Source organism: Gallinula chloropus, assembly GCF_964237585.1.
Source record: "Gallinula chloropus genome assembly, chromosome: 8".
NCBI classification, from domain to species: Eukaryota; Metazoa; Chordata; class Aves; order Gruiformes; family Rallidae; genus Gallinula; species Gallinula chloropus.
This window is the reverse complement of record NC_140093.1, coordinates 18376009-18402817: the sequence shown is the minus strand read 5'-3', so window position 1 is coordinate 18402817 and position 26809 is coordinate 18376009. Positions and strand designations below refer to the sequence as shown.

Genomic DNA, 26809 nt, shown 5'->3' with positions numbered 1-26809 from the left:
CGTGTGTTTTCAAGCTGTCCTCCATCAGCCAACCACCACTGAGGCTTAAGGCAAGTTCATGAAACAATTTAAGAGAGGTCTGAGCCACAGGATAAGGATGTTTCTCCACTCATGAAAAGTCACCAAGTTTTAGAATTCAAGCTGAACACCTTAATCAGGAGTAGGCTACTTAAGTTATCCTTCCATGACTAGTTCTGTGAAGCCTTGTGTTTGCCTGTTAAGCTATTAACTAGTTAGCTGCATGCATGCATGACTCAGAACTCCCTTGGAGAGGAGCTTGCTTTCATAACTATGCAGCAGTTTATTTTATAGTTAAGCCATGGTTGTCCAGTATGTTCTGTCAAGTCTATGTTTTGAAAATACAATGGTTTTTGTTTTATTTTAAAAAGAATCACATGCATTTAGTTTAGGCTCAATGCTACAGTTTGTTCTACTTTTTGAAAAACATGTGGTCCCTGTGCTACAAAAATATGGTCTGAACCTGAAGATTAAAACCTAAAGCTGGAAGCACTGCAACAGATTCCCATGGAGTTTGTCACCCTTTTATAGTTTAAGATAAATACAATAAAGGAAAGCAATTGAACTGTATTTTTTCTATTTTATTTTTCAAGTCTGACAAAGGCCTCGAGTGAAAGTCTATAGCTTTAACATCCATTCTCACCTTTGTGCCCCCTTGACCTATCTATGTCTTTATCTACCCAATATTCCAACTGCCTGCCCAAACCACAGGTAGGCTTTGACACCATTTGATCATTACTAGAAGCCAACAAGTTGGCAAAGAAGAATACAGAGGTAATACAGTTAAGTTGCACATGGCCACTGGGGCTTGGTCAAGCCAGCTGGCATTTTTGATCACTTGAGTTTCTTGGTCTAAAAGTTGAGATTGGCACCTACAGTTCTGCAAGAGTCCCAATCCACAAAATACTTAAGCTTTAAAAAAAAAATTAAAAAAAGAGAAGCTAATTTTACTGTCAGTTCTACCTAAAGATGTCAAGAAAAATACTATTTGTGCTCTAGGTCACTTTATAATCCTAGATACCTACCAGCTTATCTAAAAGCCCCTGAATACTGTATTTTGTCTGTTCATACAGACAAACACTGTTTTGCTCAAGCAAATAAAAATATATCCACTAGTAACACCTGATTGGTTTCTTAGATCCATAGCTGAAACCCACAGGAATGTTAAAATAGTTACAATTAAGGAATTAAAATCTCAGTGATTTTGAAAACTGCCAGTTAGCCTGCAACACTAATCCAGAATCCAGCACTGCTTTGTAACAATTCAAAAAAGAAATGAGGTTGCTTGTGAAGGCCAGAGCTTTGGTGACAACAAGAACCAAATTTATAGATCCGTGGTTTGTCCAGACCTGAGCAGGTGCCTGAGCCTGGCGATCCTCTTTACTTGCAAGGCTTTATGGCTACAGCACATTCTTCATTCATTGCACTTATGACAGATATCTGCAAGAAAAGACAAGAGAGGTGAGCTCCAGCCCATGCCAGAGGAAACACTCCTGGAATATCTAGCCCATACTTCTTCAGGAGAAAGAAAAAATGGAAGCTGAAGCTGGTCACTCATTAGAATCCCCACAGTATCTGCCCCTCCCACTGATCTGCCCTTCTGCTGCCTTCTCCTGCCTTCTCCCTGCCATGGTGGCTCGGCTGGCAGCTTGAGGACGACAAACAAGCTCCCGTGATAGAGCCGAGCTGGGAACTGGTGCGGCCCGGCACAGGCTGCAGAGCTGCCTGCACACTGTCTGCTAGTGCAGCAAACGAGACCACACAGGCTACACCACAAAGCTCCACGCTTGGTCCTGATTCAGAAAGCCTGGAAGCCCCAGTCCACACCATGTGGTCCAGACAGACATTTAGAGTCTCCCATACCCCCTCACTGACAACGGAGCTGGGCTTCAGTGCCGAGTGCTCCAGCTGAAAAGTCCTTCTGCATCTCAGAAAGGAGCAACTGCCACGTGTCTAACCCACCCTTCAGAGAGATACAAATGCTCAGTACCAGAGTAAGACTTCTTCACTGTATAATCAAGTGTACAGCTGTTCTCATCTGCATTCTATACTTACCTGCACATCTTCATTGGCATTGAATTTTCCTTCTATTTCTTTGCCAAGATCCCCTTCTGGCAACTTTAGGTCCTCACGAACTTCACCACTTTCTGTCAGCAGGGAGAGGTACCCATCCTGAATACCTATCAGCTGTGAAGAGAAGCTCATGTTTAGGAAGTCCAGCATCAGTAGTCACTAGCAGGCAGGAGCTCAAGATAAGCAGAAGGCACAGTGAACTCTGTTACATTTATTCTTTAGCATTTCTAATGGTTAAGAACCTAATTTAAGGAAATGTTTAACAAGTTTAGAGGGCTGAGAGTTGGGGGAACTGTGGCAAAAGCCAGTCTACTAGTAAGAGCTGCCAGACCCATCCTGGTACTTGCCCCTTGTGTGTGGGGCACTGCAAAGACCTGTGAATTAGAAACACTAACTGGAACTGTGTTCACTGAACAGCATTGCTTTTACAAAGCTGACATAACAGTTGAACCATGCACTTCTGTACCTTCATTTGTACAATTATATCCTATCATTTACATTAAAAGCTAATGAATAAGGAACATAAACCAAGCTCTGGGCCACCTCTATAATGCTGCTTTCAGCTTAGCTCAAGCTTTTAGTTAAGGGGAACAGCTATTTTAGTAGAGGAGGTTAGGGACTTTGGAACATGTAACAGAAAACCCAAAGGGCAGCCCTAGTAAGTCTGATAAACAGCAAGAATTTCAATAGCAGTAAGGACCATGAACACAAAGGAAAGACCACCAGAATCTCTTGGAAGGTCTGAAGCCTAAGACAGGCCAGTCACACTTGATTCCAACAGCAGCAGCCGCCCTGAAGTGCCAACACTGAACTTGGGCTTCGTCAAGTGAGGGCAGTTTTCCAACTGACATGGATGTGTCAGTTCCTCAGCAGAACTACTTCCCAGTGGGAAGATAACTGACAGGTTACAACTCACACCTGAGCTGAGCTGCTTTTCAGAGCTCACTGTCCATGCCACAGAAGGCATTACAGAAGTTACACATGCTGCCAAGCTCCCTCCATTTTGGAGCAGAGCTCAAGAGGACTGAAATTATTTAAGGTCAACTAAAGCCAGCTCCCACACAAGAAGCAGAAAGCACCTGTCAGGGTTGGCATTGGATGCTGTTTAAGTCTGTCTTGTTGAATCATCCACCCTAGGTAAGGGTGAAGTGATAAATGACAATACACACTTTATTCAGATTTACTTGAAGTGAGGTCTAAATTATCCTTTAACAAATAACAAGTTGCAGCAGGGATAACTTCTCTCCCAAGTCTAAAAGATGCCAGTATCACCCTATTGCACGAGCTAGAAAAAACAGTCATGCTAAAATGCCATTCCTTGTCATTTCTAAAGACTGCTACTGTAACATGAGGCAGTGAGTGCAGGAAAGAGCTCTCCATCAGCGAGCTCCAACAGTCCTAGTTCAGTGAACGCTACAAGTTCAGCAGTGTCATGTCTAGACAGGCAAGTTCCATTACTTCTGAGGCAGGTTTTGGGATGAAGAGACTTTACGTGTGGTATTAGCAGTACAAATCCTCTTAAAGTGTGAGAAAATACAGTGACTATGAACTCACCTGGTAATCGTTCCTCTTGATGTTTGGAACATCCATGTTATGAGTTGATGGGCAAATATCTTCGTATTTTTTACCAGTGAAGATGTCAATACCAACCAGGTGGACCTACAAGAAAAGAGAAATACCACGTTACTGTGGGTCCTGGAGAAACAAGCTGCCATTGCTGGTTCCACTGACTTTTCTAAGAGATCATGTGTAACACCTGATCCTGCCTAGACCCTCTGTCTGCAGTACAAAAGCAGCCCAAGTGCTGAGAGGTCTCACACACTCACAGCACAGAAACATGACACGACAAAGTTCTGCCACTGTTATCTTCCACAGCCTTCTGTAGTTCTGCAGCAACAAGCTAGAGCCCTGAGTATGTGGCTGTTAAGACAAAGTTTACTTGGAGTTCTAGCTGTTCTGAGAAACACAACAGTGTTGGTGACAACGTGGAGGCTAAGAAGAAAAGGTGGTCAGGCACAGAGATGAAAGAGGCTCCCACCTCCCTTTGTGCTAGCAGCAGCTGTCCACTGCATTATGTGCTCATAGCCTGCTCTTCTCAGGTCCTTTTACTCTCACAGCTGTTTCTGTATTAAAGTAAATTTGATCTGCCTAATAAAACAAGCCATTAAAAAAAAGAAGGAAGGAAGAAAGGGAAAAAACCACCTGGCAAGGGTTTGGTATACTCTAGCTATGACAAACCCTTAAATACTTTACTCACCCACATGCATCACACACTGATCATCATTAAAACTCTTAATTAGTCCATGCCTGTCCCTAAACAGTATCATACCCACCCCCAAGTGCTGCTGAATGAATAAAGGGGAGCCTAGCCTTGGTCCAAGCTCTGGACAGCTGCACCAGCCAACTGCTTAGGCAGCAGGACTGCAGCCTCAGGCAGCGGCCGAAGAACGTCCCTGCCGGGACGCAGGAGGGGAAGGCACGCCTCACTCTGTGCTGAGAAAAGGAAAGAAGTCCTGAGGCAAGCCGGCAAAACAGGGCCAGAGCGGGCCCAGAGAGGTAACGGGGGTCTGCTGAGCTCCTCTGGCTTACGTAACAGAGCGCGGGCACTTCTGGTAAGCGCTGGAGTCGGGCGCTGCGATAGCGAAAGTCTGCTAGCGTGCTCGGGTGGGTAGTGATGGCACAATCCAACCACGCCCTAGTGACCTCATCAACCCCCTTCCAGAACTTACTCTGCCCCCACTACTGAAACAGGTTCGATCACTATCGGCATTAAAGCCTTTTAACAACTCAGGAGGAAAAAAAAGCCCAACCCACCCCCCCCCCCCCCCTACACGCACACACCCTGCACCCCCCAGCCCCTCGCGTTAGTGGAAGCCCCTGAGCTGACTGTGGGCCGACGGGAGGCCGGAGGAAAGCAAAGGCAGGACACGGCAGGCTCAGCCAAACGCAACGCTACACCCTCCATCCCTCCCGGCCAGCACGCAGCGAGACCGACCGCGATGCCGCTCGGCGGGCCGGGAGCCGCGGGAGCACACGCCGCGGCCCAAGCGGCAGCCTAGGGCTCGCCGGGCCCGCCCGGGAAGGGGGGGAGCCTGGGGGGGGGGCGGGGGGGGCGCCGCTCACCTTGGCGTGGCCGTGCTTGCCGGTCTTGGAGGTGGACATCTCCACGATCTTGCAGGGGCGGCCCTTGAGCACCACGAAGCCGTTCTTCCGCAGCGCCGAGCACTGGATGGGGTAGGTGAAGGAGGCGCCGGCATCGCCCGTGGTGAAGTCGAGCTCGTCGGCCATGGCGCTGGGGGGGGCTAGCGGCGGGGGCTGCGGGGAAACGAAAGCGTGGGCCCGGAGCTCCGGCGGCGGCGAGGGCCGGGCGGCACCCGGGCAGGGAAACCCGAGCAGGGGAGGCCGGGCCGGGAAACCCGGGCAGGGGCGGCCGGCCCGCAGCGCTCCGCACACGTGTCCGGCGGGCGGGGAGCCGCCGCGCGCTGCGCCACGTGCCGAGGCCCGCAGCCTTCCCCCTCCCCCCGCCGGCGAGCGCCCGTCCCAGGGCTGGGCTGCGCTCCCCCTCACCCTCGCTCCCGCGTCCCCTGGGCGCCCTAGTTCAGGCAGCCACCGTCCCCGGGCGGCGGCGCCGCGGCCCCCTCTTACCTTGCGAGGACGGTCGGGGAGGCCGGGAGGGCCGGGGCGGGGCGGGGCGAGGCGGGGGCACGGCGCCGCGCACACGCGCCCGACCACTGCGGCGGGCGGCGGGAAGGGGCGGTGGGGAGCGCGCGCGCCGCGGCCCGCCCAGTCCCGCCCCCCCGCTTCCGCCAGTCGCCTCGCTCATTGGCCCGCGTTCCCCCCCACCGCCCAACCACGTGTCAGGGAGGAAGGGACGGGAGGGGAGGGGGGCGCCGCTTCCCGCCTTCGCCCGCCCCGCGCCTTCGCCCCGCCCCTCGCCGGCGCCTACGGAACGCGGTTGGGCTCATGGCGCCCTCGCGCCAGTCGCGCGGCGCCGGCGCCATCGCTATCGAGGCAACCGAGACCCCGGCCCACCCTCGGCCGCCAGGCGGCGCCGCGCTCCTCCTCCCGCGCCCCCACCCACTCCTCAGCCCCCCCCCGTCTCCCCCCCGCCGCCATCTTGGCTCTGCGGCGAGCAGCCGGCCGCTCCCCCCGAAGGGCGGCGGGGAGGTTCCCGGGCGCAGAGCGGGGCTTGAGGCAAAATGGGCCGGGAATGGGTGTTTCCAGCCCCTGGCGGGGTGAAGCTCCCTCGCGAGGGGTGGTTTTCACAGCTACCCTGTCCAAATGTAACACAAAGTTACCCTGTCCACCTCATGCCCCCCCTTTCCCAATAGCCATAAGCAAGGATGCGGTGATCAGCCGAAAGAGCTGCCGAGCAGCCAGAGTGAAACCATATTCATGGGCGTGGGGCTTGGCTGGCTCCTCTTCCCCTTACCAGCAGGTAGCCTCCGGCATCAGCCCCCACGCTGAGGAGAGGTGTGTGGCAGTGCCCACGGCCAGAGGGATGCCCAGGAAAACAAAGCCAAATGGCTGTTGTTGCTGAAACCCCCGTGTCAGTGCCGTAGCGCTTTTACCTGCTTGAACTCGACAGAAGCTGAGGGCAGATGGGGCCCAGCCACCGCCATGTGGGTCACTTGATGTCACCCTCAGACAGACCAAACCACAGGCACGCAGAGGTGTGTGTGGCGGCTCAGGCAGAGATGGCCTCTGCCATCGGCTCAGGTGCATCCTACCCCAAGACACTGAGTTTGTCATCTCTCTTCTAACGGCAGTGTTACAGGAGCTGATTTTAAAACCACGTTTTAAACAGCTTGTGAGGGATCTTTAATTCACGTTAATCAGTGTGATGTTTGCCTGTGGTCCTGTCCTTGGTTACACAGACCCCACTACAAACTGTACCCACAGAGAGAGGTTTGGCTTTCATTACCGTGGAGCCCTTTTCTTAATGAACCAGCAGATCGAGAGGGTGGCTCTCTTCCGTCACCCAGCTTATGGTGGATGCTGCCTTGCTCAACCTACTCTGGAGATTATACCGCTTACCCTGGGGAACTGCCCATTTTTCTCCTGCTTTGGTTGATAAGCAGAGGCTGGGGCATTCTGTTAAGTGTTTTTACGTGTGTAGTATGTGTTTGTCTACCTGCAAATGTGTGACTAGTTGCACAGGCTCTGGGGCTTTTTTCTTGCAGTAAAATACTTTGTGAGACAGCTATCAACTGTTCTGAGTCAAACCCAGGGCAGCCTGGGGCTAGGCGCCGATGATAAATTCTTTTCTCAAGTACCAGATTATAAATTTGGTTGATTTTCCACAATTCACGATTCATTTTGGATGACTTGAGAGACCAGTGCTAAATCAAGTCTTTTTCCTGAAGCACAAGATGTAGATGATATTTATTTGTGAGACACAAAGCAAATATTCCAAGGCAGCTTTTATCAGAGATGCAATAAAAAAAATTGGAAATTGGCTCCATCAGTCATTGCTTGCAGGCATTGTTCCTTTGTCTGCCTCGACATTTATTTTCTAAAATGTGTTTCTTGATAGTACTAATGTGATTATCCCACTTTTCTATACAACAATAGCAATTCAATTTCAAAGCGTATTTGTAAATACCCTGGCCTTTCATGTTTAAATCTATTCCCTTTTGTGTATGTCTGTGTAGTGTGTTGCAGCTACACAGCTGGGTCACATGCACACACCTTTTCTTCTGAGTAGACTTGGGGTGTTATCAAGTTTTGGTTCCCCTACCTGTCTTTGTATGAATTGCATTGCAGGAATGATCTGAGAGGTAAAACTTTTGGAAGGTTTAAGTGAGTGAGTTGTATCTGTTGTTGGTTACATTCTGGAGAAATGCCTGTGTGACACCCTAAAGCACCCCATTAAAGCCTAGCCTCCAGAGAATGCATTTCAGGCAGCACTGGGGTAAACATCCCACCTTGTTTCCAGTAAACCCACCAGAATGCTGGAGGAGGTGTTTACACCAGTCTAAGCAGTGGGTGCTGTTTGCCTTATGCTGCCTCCTTGCTCCAGCTACTTGCCTGGTGCGTCGCTGCCTTCTGTGCAACATCTTCTCTGGGGACCATCAAGGATGGCAGCAATGTCCTGTGACATCCAAGGGTGGTGGCCTGCGTGCCCAGAGGACAGAGGAAGGTGCTGGAGGAGAGCCCTGCAGCCTAGCTGAGCGAGGGCCAGCTTCAGAGCGTGAACACCAGAGGAAAGGAGGGGGGCTCACCCAGCAGGACCTGGTTCAGGTCACAAGATTAGAAGTAACAGGTCATGAGCAAAGCAGTGTAAATAACCCTGTTTCAACTGCTGAGCTGTCTTACCTGGGATCCCACTGGTGTGTCCTGACTGTTGGGGTGAGGGTTCACGCTGGCATCTAGGCACAGCCTCGAGCAGGAGGATGTGAGAGAGCCTGAGGACTGACGATCCCACCTCCACAGGGCAGTGCCATGCTCAGCAGACCTTCAGCTCCTACATACAACCTCTCTGTGTATGAACCATGCACCTCCCTGTGCATGGACCAGATTAAAGAGCTTCTGCAGTGACCTTGCTCTAGGCACCCCACTCTGCTCCAGGCACTGCTTTACTCCTGCTGTTCGTTCACCTTCAGCTTCCTGCGAAGAGTGACTGCAATGCCAGTGACTCATCTTGCGTTTGCATCCGTCTTGAGAAGAGGGTTCTGGGATGCCGGATGGTTCCTACAGTTATTAGGGACTGCATGCACCAGGATGCTTGAATCCTACCACAATACTGCCTCTACATGGTCACCTGTACCTCTTCAGCAGCCCCACAACAGCCCAGCTGGACAAAGGTCTGCACAGCCAGCCACGCTGCCTGAATTACCCAGGGAATTACCCTGGGCACACGCTGGAAGGCAGAGGGTGAGAATGCAAGGGACATGGAGCTAGTAGGAACCTCTAACTCCTGCTAGGAAGAGGGAAAGCTCAGAGTAACTCTGGCTATTCCCTCCTCCTGAGACTGCAATGGCACTAGGAGCCTGAACAGAATTCGGGGGGTGTGGGGGCGCACTGCCCAAGCCTCGGGTGTGCAGTTACACCTACAGCCTGTAAAATGTAAGGACTGCTGATCTACAGCCAGGGTTTAGCGCCACGCTGCCGGGGAGGAGATTCCTGCAGCGTGGCTGCTCAGGCTGTGCCTCTGGGTAAAATTTACCAGTGTTGCTTCAGGATTCAGTGAAGCACTTGAGCACCTTAACTTAAATCTCATGCTTACATGCAGGGCTGGATCCGGACCTGATGTCCTCCACTCCTGTATTTCAGCGAAAGATAAGGATGTTGACCACCCCAGAAGATTCATCCTACCTCAGAGGCTTGGTCCCTGCGTATGTCATACTTGGGCTAGCTTTATCTTCATCAGCTGTTTGACTCAGGAGATGGAGGGTAGTGCTCCTCAGCGATGAAAAACAAGTTGAACCCAGGCAGAAAAAATCTGTGATAAATTAGTGTGGAAAGTGTTAATGGGGCCAAATGTCCCGAGTTTATTGGATTAGGGAAGTCAAACTAATTGTAAAATTATGCCTGGAGAGTGGGGAAACTAGATATCGTTAGCCATTTATCTGACACAACAGAAAAGTCTTAATGGCTGTCATCTCAGCACATTAGGAAAACACTGCCGAAGCTCTTGCTGACAAGATGCTTTCTCAGGGATTATTAATTATATTGCATTATTAGCCAGCCACATGTGGGAACATATTATGCATGTTAACTAAAGTGCAACGACCATTTGGCTAATAAGTATAACTAGGTCTTCTAAATATTCTTAATGATTAGCAACTTAGTAAAACTGTAACGCCGAGAGATAAAAACAATGATTCAACAAGCTGTGTCTCAAGAACAGGTTTTAACTGGAACCTGCATGTAGCAAGATAAAGTGTACAGCGCTAATTACCAGCCTGATGTGACAAGACAAAAGTAAACATACATCTGCAGATTTAACCAACTTGTGTGACCCCTTCCTGCATCATCGTACATGGTAAAAGTGCACTTGTCATAGTTCAGCCCTGCCTATCAGCTGGGTCCTTCCACCCCAGTCCTGCTGAGGACAGGGGTTGCTGTAGCCCTCAGCAGCACCCAGCTCCGCACTTTCTGTCCCAGGCTGCAGCCTGCCCCACGGCACCAATTAGTGGAATTGATTTGAAACACCCTGGGATGAGGAAGGCATCATCTCCAGGGGAAGATAAAAATAAATTAATGAAATGATAATAGGAAAATGTGCAGAGGTGTGTTGTCCAGCTGCGGCCTGAGAGAGTCAGAGAGGGTCCCCGGTGTGGGGTCCCAGACTGGAGGAACAGTGACTTCCCACATAGGCAGCAGCTGCTGTGAGGAAGCATGGTCTGAAGCTCGGCGTGCGTCTTGGTAGCCCACAGAATTCACAGCGTGCTGGCAGCGAACCAGGGAAGAATAACCACTGGCATGTGAAGTCTGCCGACTCAGTGACTCCTGCTTCAGGCAACATGGTCTTTACTATACCAAAAGCTTCACAGGGGGGTGGGATGGCACAAGGTGAGAAAGCCTGATGAGGTGTTCACAGGGCTTTCAGCTCACAAGTGGTTTTACAGAGTAATTTTTACTTAAGTGCCTCTGAACCCCCAGGCAGATCTTCCGGGAAGTTCTGATGTTGGTGTTGTGGGCTCTGTCAAACTAACGTGTCTGCCACGTTACAGTAATCTGATCAGTTATTGGCGGCTTGCAGTTATCCTTCACTTGGTGACACACATGAAAACAAAGATGCTGCTCAGTGTTGCTAAATAAATACCCCCTCACTGCTCAGGTACTGACAGCTTCACTGACTGATGCTCCTCAGGCATTAGGACAAAGCTCAGCACAAGTTTGGTGGAGTGGTTTTGAACAGCCTGTCTCATGTTAAACCACCTATGACCCTCCCGTGGCTATAGCTGGAGCCCTTCTGTTTGTGGGGACAGGCCGGCTCACAACGACCGAGTGGGCACATTCAGGACCCTGGTGCCAGCACCCTCCCTGCCACCCTGCCTCCCGTTTCTGGAGGGAACCTGGCCTAGCTCTGCCCCCAGAGCAGAGGCAAATCTACTTTGAACCCCACCTCTCCCCAGATGCTCCTCCTCCCCATTGTGCCTAGGGAGACCCCAGCACCAAGTTTTAAGCTGCACCAGTGTCTGTGCAAGCAGAGGTATGCTTTACAGCAGGGATAGCTGGGTCAGAAGCTGTCACACCTCCAGTGAAGGTTCATCCTAATGCAGAGCCAGCTCCCAACAGCTCCTGGGCTGCCCATCCCCCTGGAATGCTGCCTCCCAGCCCCATCATCTCACCTCCAGACCATGCACTTCAAAGGCATTTAGCTGAGGGCTTGCACAGCACTTGCCACCTAGGGAGCCAACGTGCCCTGCCAGGAAAATACCTCCCACCTAGAGCTGGACATACGTCTGGGATCCACAGAGGGAAACAAGCCAACAAACCAACAGCAGAAGCCAGCACATCTTGCAGATGTTGTTTATTGTCACCCTGTGTAACAGACATAGATACCATTGCTGAAAAACAGAACCCACCTCTTTTTTTTTTTTACGACTTTTTTTTTTTTACAATCAGTCCATTATAATATTTAACGAGCTGCACAGACACCACACAGAGCTTCTGAGCCTGCCTGGGGAGACCTGTTTGCAGCACACAGACTGATGGTTCAGCCCGGAGTCTGCCCCCCAGCTCTGCTGCTCTCTGTGCCCCGCAGCCTGGGCCCTGGCTCCCACATGCCCTGCACACCCCATGTCAGGCCCCAGCACCGCTCTGCTGTAGCACGTGACAGCATTGACCCCGTTCTTCTCTAGTTAAATCCCAGCTATTACTCCGGGAAAGCCTTTGGTGCCATCTCAGTACATGAGCAGGGCCAGAGGCATGTCCCAGGGGACTTTGTGGCTGTACCTCCAGCCACTTGAAAGGGACCAGAATTTGCTTTAGGTTCTTAAGCCTACACAGGAAAGAATCTCAGGCACATGGAAAGGACCATGAACCTTCCCTAAAACCAAACCCCCAGCAGCAGCCTACGATACTCCTTGGTCCATCTGTTCTTGGGCTGGTCATTGTGTTTCATCCTCTGTTACCTTCAAGTCAATGCTGCACTGGCAGTTGTGATGAGCTCACAGTGACCGAGCAATGCCGGTGTTCCATGTCTAAATAAATAACGGGTTTCTATCCTGGGAAAGTTCCTAGAAAGTAGCCTGTTACCACAACAAGGAACATGCACATCTTAAAATTGCCAAGCAAATGGAGAGCAGGTTTTTACAATTCCAACATTTTCCTTAAAAAGGAAGAAAAATCAGTGCAGTTTGATGTTGTCACATAGCAGTACCTCGTAAAGAAGCAAAAGGAGCAGAAGCAAGGTTGGAGAAACACTGCAGCTGCTTGCTCAAATGCTGTCGTGGCTGAAGCACACACAGACAGACAAACCATAAGTGGTGCTGAGCGAGGGTCAGTGGGACACCGTCCAGTTAATGCTGCAATAACCATTTCCCTGTTGGGTAATCAGCAGTTGTTAGGGTACAGGCAGCCCTAGGCCTCGGCTGGAGCTGCAGCCCATGGTCTGAGCTTTGTACAAAAGGAAAGGAAAGCAGACACAGAGGGTGGTGGGAAGGAGGAGCAGCGAGAGAAGGTGACCTGGTGGTGATCACAGCGTGGGAGAAATGGCAGCAGGACTCAAGTCTGGGGGGCTGGGAGTGCCCGGGGTTGTTGTGTGGTCAATGCTGTGCTGTGTCTTGTGCTGCAGCAGGGATATAAAGGAGAGGGGAAAGGCTTCCAGGGAGGAGGGAGGAGGTAAGTAGTCTAGCTGAAACAACACAAAACAAACAAAAAAATGCACACAAAACCATTTCTGATAAGCATGGGAAACATTTCTCTAATGCATGGCTAGCAAAGCAAGCGAGGGGTGTCCTGACCAATTGAGGTGGGATCCACCTTCCTCTGTGCAGGAAAGAGTGAGGGGACTTTGCTCAGTCTGTTTGGTGCCTCGGGTGACCAGTTCTGTGCACTGGTGGCACAGCTGCATGGGCAGTTGGTTTCTCAAGGCATCAGACCACTCAGCAGAGGGAGGGGACAAAGAAAACACGAGGCTACAGCATCACCTCTTTCCTTCATTCCAGCTGCATGATGACCCCGCTCAGTGCAATGCTTTGTCGATTAGCAAGATCATCGTCCCACTGGGCTCTTCCAGTGGGCACAGAGATATGTAACAGATTCCTCCCGTCCTTTCCCCAGCCCAGTTGTACTGACTATTTCAGAGTAAAACGCCAGGTTAGCATCTGCAGCTCAGAGGTGTGAGCCACAGCAGCCAGAAGCCATCTATCAGGGTCCTCCTGGTCTGCCAGCTGCAAGGTGTTCTTGAACAGAGACTTTTTCCCAACATTCTTCCCGTGGTGCCTCAAGAGGTCCATGCTCAATCCCTCCTTTCTGGGTGCGTGGACATGTCTATGCCTCCTCGCTGCCTCGCAGGTCTTCCAGCTCGGTCATGGCTTTGGCCGGGAGCTTCTTGCGGCGGAACACGGCTGCGATCTCCTCAAAGGACTTTCCTTTCGTCTCCGGGACTTTGAAGTACGCAAACAGAAAGAAGACTAGAAGCAGAGCTGCAAAGATCACGAACACGTACGATCCACACAGGTCCTGCAGCGGGGGAAGCAAGAAGAGGGGTCACCACCAGCAGCACCGCAGGGGTAGGGCCTCCTTCCTACCCCAGCTGGCTGAGGCGCCCCGTGAGGCTTGGAGATGGAGATCTGGGAGGCGCGTCCACATCCCACTGGGCTTGAACAGGAGCCCAGCAGCGGGGTGGTGTCAGTCATGTATTTGTTTCAGGGGGATTTCTTACCGCTATGTACTGGAAACACATTCCCACGATGAAGTTGCAGGTCCAGTTGCAGAAGCCAGCGACAGCGATGGCCGCAGGCCTTGGGCCTTGGCTGAACAGTTCGGCTACAATAAACCAGGGAATGGGCCCAGGCCCCACTTCAAAGAAGATGACGAAGAGGAAGATCGCGATCATGCTGACATAGCTCATCCAGGCAAACTGGCTCTGCAAGAGGGTGTGCTTGGTGTTACAATCCCAACACAGCCTCCATTAATTATCACTAATTACTTTAATTGGGCTTCTTTTTCAGAAATTTCTTTCTATTCAGGCAAGTGAGGACTGGACATGAATAATTAAAGCTCTAAACTCTTGTGTGGTGTCGGCATTGTGGCGTGCAGAGGGATGTTGGAGCTCACAGTTCACAGCTCAGCTGTACCTTCGAGCCCTCTCCTTGCCTGTAGCATGGCCAGGAAGAGGCAAAATGGTGTCATTTTTAATAACCAGGTTGTTCAGGAAAGGAGGACACCCCTTATTTGGTTTTACATCTTGACAGTGGCTTGGAGCAGTGGTCTAGGCTGGCTTTGATGGGGGCTGTCTCTATCCTCTGTCTGTGCTGCCCCATGTCTCACAGCCTGACCCCTCTCCTGGGCATCAGAAGGAATAATTTGTCCCTTTTTTATGACAACATGCTGCTCTAGCATCCCTGCACCAAGCCAAGGAGATGCAGGTTGAGGGTTTAGGGCACACTGTTTGCACATGGGGCAAACTGGGCTTTCTTAGCAGGCATAGGATTGTGCTGTGGGAACTGCAGTCGCTGTGTGAGGAGCTGAGTTTGTCAGCAGTCTCAGGGAGGGGACACACATCCTTTCTAGAAGTACTGGGGTATCTCAAGGGCCAAAGAAAAGAGCACAGCATCCTCAGGCACTACTGTAACCAGAGATGGCTCCACCTGTAACTACTTAGAGCTCTCCCTTCTAAGGACAAACGTTTTCTCAACTTCTTGCATGTGAAAATGCAAAACATTCCCTTTTCAAGCTGGGTTGTCTTCTCTTGTTTTCAAACCAGGGAGACAAAATGGGGAGAAATCCTTACCAGGAGCACAAGTCCAACTGTCATGGCCACAGCACTTATTAACATGCCCATCAAACCAGCCAGGAATAGGGACCGCCTGCCCGTCTTCTCCACCAGAAAGACCTGTAGAAACACAGCACAACAGCTCAGACTCCATCACTGCTGCTGTCAGGAGAGGCAGTCAAGTCTGTTTGCAATGAGAAGCCTGTTACCACTGCCACACTGCACTTCTGCTCTTCTAACTCTCATTGTAGGGATTTCCATGCTGATTTCCAGGTGTCAGGAACACTGTTGCTGGCTGTTCGGCTGCCAGACAGAGCAGCCACCCTGCCAAGGGCAAGGTAAACCACATATACTCAGGGACCATGCATTTCCAAGCTCTCAGGACTTCCCACCACTATATTGCTGACTATGCAGGGTTTTTTCTCTTTTTTTAAATTTTCTTTGTTGTTGTTGTTGTTTCAGGGGGAATAAACTACCAGGTCTGCATTAGTTTGGTAGCAGCCTTCAAAACGTAGCATGATTCAGGACACATCATGGGCTGCTGTACCTTGCCTGTGCTAGGGCAGGGATAGTTGCGTAGCAGGTGGGGTCAGGATTTTTCCTTTCATTTCTCCCAGGCACTTTTTGCTTCCCTGGTAGCCACAAAGCTTAGCTTGCTCCTCCTCAGCTTCTCTCAGTGGACTCCAGCCATCTCACCCAACTTTTGACACCTAAGTCTGCACCAGCCACCTAACTAACAGGGAGATGTAGGTAACTGCAGAGGACAGAGCGCCTGGCTGCCCTAAGATGCCATGCCCTGAGGCCGCCTGCTCCTTCCCCTCTGCTCCAGAGGACACCCTTGGCCCTCAGTGCAGCCTCTCCTGCCCTTACAGCGGGTGATTCATGCTTCCATCCCTTCTGCTGGAGGTAGTTCATCCTGCTAACCCGTGAAGTTGCAGAGGGCCAGGCCCCGCGCTCTCCTTTCCCTTTGCCAAGGTCCACCCGGCCGGCAGCGCTTCTGCCTTGTGATCAGGGGTTTGTCATTTATTGACAACCACAGGTAATTTTTAAGTGCTCATGGCCAAAAGAAGCAAAGGACAAATGCCTTGGGCTGCAAGTACGGGGTGGAGATGGAACTGCTGGGGAAAGACTTCTTCCAGCTGCCTGCCTCCGTGCCTCACTTCCCAGCAAACATCACCTTCTTCCTCCCTACAGGACCTGCCATGGGCTTAATCTTCAGGAGATTCACCCCAAAACCTCTTATCTCATGGGCACTGGGTGAAGATCTCTTAGAGCTATGCGTTTCTACCCTGCAGCTAGTCCTGCTTGGTGGTGGGCAACAGTCCTTCTCTCCCTAAGTCTCTCTAGAGGGAAACGGGCTTGGCATTTCCTCATCTTCCTGTATCGATGGCTGCATTAAAAGAATAATTGCCTGCTGATAGGAAACGTGTTAATACTCTCATGAGAGAGACAAAGGGAGAGGAACCAGCCTTTTATTGGCACAGATAGGGTGAGGATAGGTGTGAGATTACTTTTATTGCTGCAGAATAGCCTTTGGATATCACCCATGCAGGTGCTATGTACACACACAAAACAACTCCGCAGATAACAGGTCAGAGGGAGACTGGGAGCTGCTGGTGGCTCTGGGGGGAACAGGACCCACAGAGCTCAAAGCTTTGAGACCCACAGTCTCAAAGGCAGCTTCTATTTTGAGGAGAAATGCCGAACTACCAGAGCTTCCCTGACCACGGTGACGTGGTTTTCACTCTCAAGACGTTTCGCAGCGCTGTTTGATAGCAGCAGGCTGTGCTTGAAGGCTCAATTAATCATAGAATCACAGAATCACAAGGTTGGAAAAGACCTTTAAGATCATCGAGTCCAACCATTCCTGTCCTATGCTAAACCAGATCCCTGAGCTCCTCATCTACCTGTCTGTTAAACACATCCAGGGTGGATGACTCAAGCCTCTCCCTGGGTAGCCTGTTCCACATCCCCACAACTCTTTCAGTGAAGAACTTTTTCCTAACATCTGATGTGAACCTGAATCCTTGTTTTTGAACCAGACTTGCCCAGGGAATGATTTTTTTCCCCATGGGGTGTGCAGGGTCAGCCCTACAGAACTGAAAATCCCAGCTCCAGCATGGACTTGTGTTTCAAAATCACACCGTAGCTTGTGTGCTCTTGTTAGTTTTGTTGGGGGCAGAGATATTTACTTACAGAGATAACAGTGAAGACTGTGTTCACCACTCCAACGCCGATGGTTGCATAAACTGGTTGTTCAACTCCAGCTCTCGCAAAAATGTTTGTGGAGTAATAAAAGATCTGTCAAAATACGTGGAGGGTGAGGGATTAGGCAACAGGGCTGGTGGAACGTTTTGTTCTCTTGAGGGCAGAGTTGCGCTTGCTCTGCCGAGATGTGAAGTAGTTTAATTATGATTAATTTTTCAACTTCTAATGGCTTGTTACAATAATTAAAGCTGGAACTCTCAAAGAAGCCCGGAGGGAGTTAAAAATCACAGAATCACAGAATTACAAGATTGGAAAAGACCTTTAAGATCATCAAGTCCAACCATTAAAATCCCACTGAAATTCCCCTCCTGAGCTACTGCATTGGCACATTTAAAACTGGTTTTCTTCTACATAGTCCCATGTTCAAACTTGAAAGCCAGATCACCAGCACCCAGCTGGAGACAAGCACCTGAAAATGACCAGGTCTTAGAACTCCTCTAAAATATTCTCACTATGTTGAGATGGCTCAAATTTCTCCCTTCTCTCCAAGAGTAAGATGATTCCTGTCTGGTGGAAGTTAAGGGTGGGAGGTAAATGGGAAGTAAATGGGAGGTAAATGGGAGGCTGACCCCGTGGCTGTTGGGCAGGGCTGGGCTCTATGGGGTGCTCAGCCCTGTAAGAAGATGGGGCAGCCCTGCGAGCTGCTCTGCCTTGCGATGCAGGAATGCTCTCAGGGTTTGGAGAGCTGGTGGGATGAAGGTCTCCACCTCTGTAAAGTTGCCACTGGGCTTTCAAAAGAAATCGAGTCTCATCTGATTTGTGAAAAGGTGGCTTTATGCTCCTGGGTGTCGCACGATGATTTGTGGTATCCCAGAAGATGATGCAACAGCTGTTAAGCCAAAAATAGCTAGAAGATAAGTGGTTCTGTTGTTCCTGGGGTGAACATTTAGTCATTAAAGATGAAACTGCTAACGAAGGTGGAGGCCCACAGGAGACCTCAGCGTGGACCCATCATGCCAGCTGGTTTTGTGCTGAACTCCCTCACACCCTCTTCCCTTCCTGCCTTCCTCCAGCCCAGCCCAGCTCCACCTTCAGCACTGATGGTGGTGGCCTGGGAGCCTACTGCAGTCACGGGAAAGCCTTCACTTCACCCCTGCATGGCTTGGGCAGAGCCAGCATTGCCTTTTCCTGCTCTGCATGGGGTTTTTTTTAAAGGCAGATATTTCTGGGAGACTCACCGCATTGATTCCTGAGAACTGCTGAGATATCTGCACCATCAGCGCCACGATGACAGCCTGCCTGTACTTGGAGGAGGTGAAAAGCTGCCTTATGGAGACTTTCTTCTCACTAGCAGCTTCTTGCTTTTCCTTTTCCATCTCAGCAATCTCTTTCATCGGGTCACAGTTTCCTCTGAGCCTTTTCAAACCTTAAAGGAAAAAGAAAGGTGGACATTTTATTTCCAGTGGTGGATAAGGAGTAGAGTAAGGACAAGGATCTCAGAAAAAACAACAAAAAAACCCAACACCACGCTCAAGCCTCTCCCTTCAGCAACACTCATTAGTCCCATGCTAATGTATCTCAATAGTTTCTGGTCCAGAGCTGATTTACACTTGGGCAGCTCCTCGTTCCTCACTCCAGTCTCAGCAGCAGCCTGCCTTTTGCTGCTCTTACTCCTCGTAGGGAGCCTGCTGAGGAGGGTATAAGATGGAAGATGTACAGCAGTTGCAGTAAGCACTGTGGATTTGCTGTGTAGTTTCAAATAGTACCAAGGATGGAGAGACCAGCTGTGCCCCAGAAGATGTCATGGTTACACCTGGTTGTAATCCAATCGAATGGGGATTTTTGGGGGTGGCATCTGCTAGATGTGATCTCTCTGATGGAAAGGAGTAATGTGCTAAAGCTCACACCACCCGCAGGGATACATCAGCAAATAAGCCTCAGTCACTGAGTGTATGCAAGCATCCAAAATCCTGCCAGCAAACGTGCTGTGTGGGACGGGGTAACTACACCCCGTTACATGTGAGCTGGGCTTTTTCTTCTGTGTTTAATACTATGTATAGTACAAAACCAACTCCAGACAAGCCCGGAATGTGTATGTGTGTGTGTATGTCTTACTTTTTTTAGCTTCTTCCACCTTCCCCAGTTTGATGTAAAGGTATCGGGGGCTCTCGGGGCAGAGTAAGAGCAGGAAGAACTGCAGGAGGGCAGCCACACCGGACAGACCCAGGAGCAGGGGCCACATCTCGTCATTGCCCAGCAGGAAGTCTAGTCCGAGGATCTGGAATAATTGAGGCATGTGTGAGTGGTTTATTTTGCACCCTAGAGAAGGCAGTGATTGCCCAAATTCGAAGGGACAACCTGGAAGAAAACTAGAAGCCAATGCCAGTTCTGAGTCCTCTGATGATTTGATCTCTGTAGCTGTAATGCACAGGTACAGGGAGGGAATGGAGAGATGGTGTGAAAGGTCATGAGTGAGACTTTGGCTTGTGCTGTGGGACAAACCTCTGCAAGCCTGTTCCCCACCCAGGGGCAACTCTGTCCTCCTTAGGACATGCCACCAAGCAGGACACCTGTGCCTGGCCAGAGACACTCCATAAGCAGCTCCACAAACACAGGCGTGCTAATGGAATGTTTCTCCTCAGACCTTGCTGTCTTGTTTTTAGGGTGTGGGGTTTTATGGGTGCACATCCCCATAGCAGCTCTCTGAAGGCACAGGGCATGGATGCAGGTCTGTGCAGCACAGGCTGCCCCAGCTGCTTGGCCACTAACCAGGATGTGTTGGTTCTCAGTATATTTATGTGCCAGCGTGTCACGTAGCTGGGACTGCAGCCAAGGTGGGAAACACTGATGGAGATGTTGGGCTCCCTGCTTCTCGATGAAGCCCTTTTAAAGTGCCTGAGTGCCAGGGATCTCAAGTTCAGGATCCAGCCTGGCTCTGAGGAGGTGCACACAGAAACTTCACAGTGGAAGGGAGAAATTGTTTGCAGACATACTTCTTATGTTATGAGAACTCATCTTTGTTAAGGACACCTCTGACTCAAGGTAGGAGTTTAACACAATCAGGGCCAATTTCCTCCCTCTTTCCTTCAGTCTTGGGGTGGAATGGTGAGTGGTACCCCAGCGTATCAGTAGGGTATCCCTGCTCTCTGAAATAGCCTCTCTGACCTCGTGTGCTTTCCTTCTTACCTGGCTGATGAGGATACCCGTGACGATAGCAAGCTGGTGCAACGTCCCCAGAGCTCCTCGAAGGGCCGTGGGAGAGACCTCGCTGACGTACATGGGCACAAGTCCGGAGGAGAGCCCTGCACAGAGCACACATGGGCATCACCTCTTCTAGACCACAGCTCGGCAACCAGCAGAAACTGCTTCCCGAGTAGGAAAGGAGGATGGAACCCAGGGGCTTCATCCCACATCCCACCCAATCCCTCGTGCCTGGCTGGGAACCACCCACACGCTGCAAAAGTGCCCGGATATCCCTGGAGTCAGAGCCCCAATCCGGGAAGCCTTTATGCTTGAACACCTAAATATGAGCATGGAGCAGAGCTCGTCTGCTGGCAGAAGTTATCCTGGAGCCAAGAGTTTTCTTAAAACTTGCCTTGAACTTTTGGAGCGCAGCATTTTCTTTGCATGCCAGTGACTCTGCTAATGAGCTGTTCCTTCTAAACTAATTCTAGTGTAATTCCATGTTATTTATCTACTGTCTTATCCTCTCCACATACAGTGCTCCAGTACTATCTGCCTGATAGCACCGTTGTCCAGGGAACCCGGTAAATAGCAGGGCTAACAACATACTGGTACAACAGCCACCAGCAAGATCGAGCCTTGAGATACAGCCCTTGAGATACAGAGTGGTGAGGTGCTGGAACAGGCTGCCCAGAGATGTGGTGGTTGCCCCACCCCTGGGGCAAGGCCAGGTTGGATGGGGCCCTGGGCAACCTTGTCTAGATCATGCCTGGAGGTTGGTGGCCCTGCCTGCGGCAGGGGGGTTGGAACTCTGTGATCCTTGGGGTCCCTTCCAAGCCAGACCAGTCTGTGATATAGGGAAAGGACTTGCTTCTTTCTAGGGTGAGTAAATAAATGGATTTTATGATAGAAACCAGCCCAAATACTTCTGGGAAAGGTCCTGGATTGAGAAAGACAGACACAAACTCCCACCCATGAAACTCCTTCTGAAATTAACAAAATAAAGATTTTTAAAACAGAAGAAACTCTACGTGCATCCAGGGAGCAGCACGGCACCCACCACCCAGCGAAGGGCCGGGTGACCCTGCCTGGACTTACCGCAGTACAGCCCCGTGACTGCTCTCCCGGCGATGATGAGCATGTGAGACGGCCCGAATTTCGCCAGCCCCATGAGCAGGTTCCCAGCGATGGAGAGGACGTTCACCACCAGCATGGCTTTCACCCTGCAAGGCAGCAGCAGCGCAGCTGCTTCGGGTGCCTCCCTCAGCCAGCGCAGCCATCGCGACACACGCGGCCAGGGCAATAAAGTGACTTAATTGGTGCTTACGGGGAGAGGGGGGAGTTAGTGACCGTAGGCACCGGAAGCTATCGGACAGGGCTGGAATAGCAGAGGGGTTGGAAGTGTGTTGTACATTCCATGCAAGCACTGGCCAATGCCCTCCTCTCCCTTTTGCCAACGGGAAGAAAGTGTGTGTTGGGGGGAAGCCAGAAAGCTGCTCCACAGCGGCTTGTCCAAAGCTGCTAATGGAATACCTGATTTAGAATTGAAAATTGTAATAAGCCCAACCTCTGTGATGGTTGGAGCAGTAGTTTGGAGGTTTGAAGGAGGGTTTTTTTGGTTAAGTTGGTGAAAATAACACAAACTGTGTTTCTACAGGGAGGAAACGGGTTTACGTTTTTTTTTGGCGGGGGGGGGGGGAATATGCAGAAAGGGTTGGGCTGTGGCACACGAGTCGCAGCACATAAGGTCCTCTCACCTCCCCAGCCGGTCGCCGATCCACCCCACGGTGAAGGAGGAGATCATGCCGCCAATGGCGAACACGGAGACAGAGAGGGACCAGTACATGGTGAGGATGTGCGAGGAGGTGGTGACTTCCTTGCTGGGGTCAGGCAGGGGGCCAAGTGTGGCCTCCGTGCTGCTCCAGGACTCTGTGCCCGGGACAGGGATGGAGCCATCCTCCTCAGATGCATTGGTGGCAGGTCTGTCCATGGGGACAATGCCCAGCACACGCTCATAGTGGGCTTCTATCACCTGTGATGGGCGAAGAGGATAAATGCTGTTGGCTCCACCACCCCCAACCCCTGTTTTGGTTTTTTTTTTTTCTGCCACAGGAAAAACTTTCCATCCCAAGCTCTGCAGGGGTGAAGCCTTGGGCTCCCCACAGCTCTCCAGCACCCAGATTCCCAGTGGGGCGGGACCACAAGGGCAGGTGTGGAGCATCCCCCCTTATCCCAGGGACTGGGGGCTGAGTGCAGTGTCCGGGTTTGGTATCTGCAGAGAGGTGCCATCCCTCGGTCCTGGCACAGGGACCGCATTGCAGTGGTGATGGCACCGTGACGTGCAGAGCCCTGCTCCTTTCACTGGGGGTGGCAGCAGGGGGGACCTCACATCTGTTTCACCCCATTGCCTTACGGTGGGGGCTTTGTATCGTGGGAGGTGGCACTTGGGGAAGGGATGGAGCCCACCTGAGGGCTTCCGTAAGGGACAAACCAGCCCTGCCTGCCCTGAAGCACTTGTCCCTTCACTGTGCATGGCTTTGTGGGGGGGGGGGGGGGGGGGGCTCAGCTTACCTTTTGAGGGGCATTAATGACACCCAGGCTGTAGCCGTACTGAAAGAAGCCCAACACTGCAGTGAAGACGGAGAGGACCAGCGTTCCTGTGAGGTGCTGCAGGAGGAAGCAGAGAACAGCCTCACCCTGCTGTTCCCCCCCAAACCTGTCAGGCTGCACACCATCCCTGTCCCAAAGGATCCTGCTCCTCAGCTGGCCAGGAGAGCAGCGCCGAGGGATGCTGCTGGAGCAGCGTGGACACTTTGATGGGCTCCAAAGGAGAAGGAAAGCTCCCGGGGGGGTGGTGGGCAGGATCAGGCCCCTAAAGCAGAGCGGCATTGCCCCACAAAGATCCATCTGTGCCAGGGCTCTGCCTATCCTTGCCCTGGTGCTTGCAGTGAGCCGGAGCTGTGCCCCGTATGGCAGCATTGCCAGAGCAGGGGCAGCCCCACCGCTGAGGCACAGCAGCTCCAAAAAAAACCCATGTGCTTTTCATCAGATCCCAGTGTTATTTCCTTCCACCACAATTAAAATCTGATGGAGTGCTTAAAAAGAGAAAAAATAATCCCTTGCCCCTCTGCCCCCGCGCTCAGTATGTATGAGCAAAAAAAGTGATTAATTAGGGGAGGGGAATTATTTTTGTGTGGTTGGGTTTGGTCTTGGCAAGCAATAAATGCCATTGCTCAGTGCTGGACTCCCGCAGAAACTCCAGTGCAAAGATCCCGCCGAGCCATAGTTACCTTCTCTGCCTGCATTTTGCTTTTCTTGTCCATCCTGCAGCTCCTCTGCTGTTGTCCTGGGAGCAGACACCTGTCCTGGGCTGTGGAGCAAGGTGAGGGAAGGGCGGGGAAGGAGGGAGAGCAGGGCTGGGATGGAGTGCTCGGCAAAACTGGCTGGTGCTCTGAGAGATGGGGCTATATCAAGTCTGTGGAGTTAATGAGAAACCCAAGCCTCCAGCCTCCCTGTGTTACTTTGCCTCTGCTTGGCTCGGACCAGCCACTACCAATCCCTGTCTCTGGGGTGACAAATGAAGGGACCGGAGACTGTGAAGGTGTAGAGATGACTTGGGAAACTCAAATGCTCTGGCTGAAGGGACGGTTTGGGGCTGCACCTCAGTTGAATGGGCTGCGACGTGACATGCCGGGGGCTTGGGAATGTGCTACAGCCTATTTTGATACACACCTACCTTGGCTTTTGTGATGGGTCCGTGTGCTACATGGCAAACCTCTCACCGAGCGGGCACGCAGAAACCGTTCCAGCACATGTGGCAGAGAAGCTGGGAGATGAACAAGCGTGTTCCTTGGACAGCACTTGGCTTCTGCTGTAGGATATATTCATGTGTGGATACAAAACACGCAGCCAAACCTACATAGACATGGATAAACATGTGTCTCTGCACACATACATACATTCCTGTGCGCACACAGCCCCTTCGACACGTAGTCATAGTGCTCCCAGACCCGTGATGCTCGTGCCCACCTCCGCGTGTGCACCCTGAGCATTCGGGCAGCTCCATGTGGGTGGGGAGATGCGATGTAGTGAAACTACCCATAATATATCAACGACTATGGGGTTTTTTTTTCCTTAAGCAGCCCACAACAGTGTGAGCTCTGAGCCTTGCAGCGGATCGCTGCGCTGTCAGATAGTGCTGACGCCAGCAAATATTGCCGATGGCGATCAAATACCGCTGATGCTGCCAAGTATCTGGGTGCTTTCGGTCGGCGTGAACTTTGCACATCTGCAGGAGCTGGTCTGAGCTGGTCTGGCTCAGGTTTGGGCTTTGCTGTCCTTGACATTGTCAGTGAGGGAAGCTCCAGGGCCAGGGTGGATGGTAGCATCTGCAGCAGACGTGCCAAAGTCTGAATGGGCTGCAGAGGTGATTAATGCTGTCTTAATGCCATTAACTTCCAGATAAGCCCCTGTTGGGTTTGGCAGCCCAATCACGGCGACTCATCGGATGATGCTTTCAGTCAGCCAGGCTTCACATGGGCACAAAATGTACTTTCTACAGAGGAAGAGGAGAAAAAACCTATGATGAGCCTAAGACCACTAATCATTGCACCACTGTCCTCTGGTGAAGTAAAACTTTAACTGTGAGGAGAAAAGTTCATTGTGTTACGCGAGGCACAGATTCCAGCGCAGCACCTGCGGTCCCCCTCTCTGGCTGGTGTAGCTGCCAAGGGGGAGGGTCCTGAGGCTGAGCTTTTGGAAGTTTTTCCCCCAATATTTGCCCTTCCAGCTGAGATCTTTGCCCACCACGTTTGTTTGCTCGGTGCGTGGATACACAGGCATTTACAAGCGCCATTCCTTTGCACTACAGTTAAACGCCTCCGTGCCGGCTCTGGGGGGATTAGGTGATTAACAAACTGCTAAAGTTTGACTCAGAAAACAAGCGAGACCCCCCTGACCCAACATCTGAAAACAAAACCCTTGAGGCACCAACAAAACCCCCAGCCAGGACCGACCCCCCCCCTCTCTGAGATCACCTCCCCATTGTGGGTGCCTGGAAGAAGAAGGATGATGCTTTTCCTCACATCTACCTCCCTGCATCCCACCTGTGGTCCTTTGAGGGGAGAAAGGCCACCTGCACACCCAGCAGGGCAACCCTTCCATGGCTTGTAGCCCACGCTCCCCCTGGGGCTCTCCTATCTCTACCTCTTATCCACTGTGCCGGTCTGGATGCTGCCCAGGGGACCCTTGCCCCGTGTGTCCAGCCCCCAGCTGATGCCAGCTGGAATGCAGCATCCCCCTGCAGAGCCTCCCCCCAGGCACCTTAAACACGTATTTAGCTCCTGGTGACCCTTCCAGGCTCAAGCCCCTCTGTTTCTCCACGCAAGGGTCTGGCTGTGGATGTGCAGGTCAGCAGAGACCAGCTCCAATCTGGTCCCAAGGCCAGGCAAGGTCAGTGTGTCACCCTGCCTCCCGTTGGAGTCACTCCCAAAGGTGCTTGTTGGAGCATCACACCTTGACTGTTTAGCTTGGAGAGCTGACGCACAGCGCTCCTGCATGCCACAGCGCTGCACCCTGTGCTGTCAGCATGAATGATCAGTCCCGTCTAATCTCTTACGTGTTTGACAGCCGGTCCTGGGACTGCAGATATCAACACAGCCCAGCTGAGGAGCAATGCCAACCCTTTGTTCAGTGATGGGACCAAGGACACAGAGATTAAAAGGGCAAAGGGGAGAGAGCAGCTGTGGGGTTGGCCCTGCCACCATCATCTTCACTGCTGGGACCCCGTTTGCCAGCCTGGAGTTTGGTCGTACTTCACTTCTTCAGATGATCTTTGAACACATCTGAGGGTAGGAAGAGCTGCGCTGGTACGGGCAGGGTTTTGCTCGCCAAGGCAAACAGAGCAGCTCAGCTGGATGCATTCATCCTGCAGCTGTGCGGGGAATGCGGGGTGATGCAGAGGTGAAACATGCAGGTGACAAACACTGGGTCCCCATGTGTGTGGCTGAGCACTGCTGTGGGTCCTGTTGAGCCCAGCCTGAGGGTACTGCTGCCAGTCACAGTCAAGGGACCCAATTTCACTGGTTGCAGGACAGCAGCACACACCGCATCCCCCGTTGGCACTTTGGTAGGGCTTTGCAGCTGTTTTCCTGGGAAGAAGCTGCTCCAAGCTGCTCTCACAGCTCCTCATTGCCCGAGTGTGCAAAATTGGTAGCACCAGGAATCCTAAAGAGCATCCAGGCTTTTAACCTGGGGTGACAGCACCTCGTAGTACGAGTCTTAACACTGGGCATCATTTACATTATTTGCAAACAACAGCACTCACATTATTGCTAAATAGGTTACGTATTAGAGCGTAGGAGTGATGCAGCACGCTGCTGCCATGCAGCGCTGCCGTGCTCACTGCCTACTCTGCGTCCTGCCTGCTGGAATTGG

General features: G+C 51.6%; 2 protein-coding genes across 3 annotated transcripts; both read right to left on the bottom strand.

The window, feature by feature from the left end:
- Positions 1–5756, bottom strand: EIF5A2 (eukaryotic translation initiation factor 5A2). The gene is made up of 5 exons (XM_084267428.1): positions 5737–5756; positions 5215–5406; positions 3646–3750; positions 2074–2205; positions 1–1458 (listed from the first exon to the last, which is right to left on the bottom strand). Exons 2-5 carry the CDS (start codon positions 5377–5379, stop codon positions 1399–1401), a joined length of 462 nt encoding a protein of 153 aa, XP_084123554.1. The 5' UTR covers positions 5380–5406; positions 5737–5756; the 3' UTR covers positions 1–1398.
- A 5799-nt stretch (positions 5757–11555) lies between these two features.
- SLC2A2 (solute carrier family 2 member 2) lies at positions 11556–23774 on the bottom strand. Of its 2 annotated transcripts, XM_084267155.1 has the most exons (11): positions 23665–23774; positions 22946–23041; positions 22132–22406; positions 21473–21597; positions 20378–20493; positions 19307–19469; positions 18430–18617; positions 17180–17284; positions 15002–15103; positions 13931–14134; positions 11556–13728 (listed from the first exon to the last, which is right to left on the bottom strand). In XM_084267155.1, the coding sequence occupies exons 1-11, from the start codon at positions 23695–23697 to the stop codon at positions 13537–13539; spliced, it is 1599 nt and encodes a 532-aa protein (XP_084123281.1). In that variant the 5' UTR covers positions 23698–23774; the 3' UTR covers positions 11556–13536. The 2 variants fall into 2 exon arrangements, with proteins under 2 accessions (XP_084123281.1, XP_084123280.1); XM_084267154.1 differs by lacking the exons at positions 22946–23041; positions 23665–23774 and having other exon boundaries at positions 22132–22782.
- Between the last annotated feature and the right edge of the window lie 3035 nt (positions 23775–26809).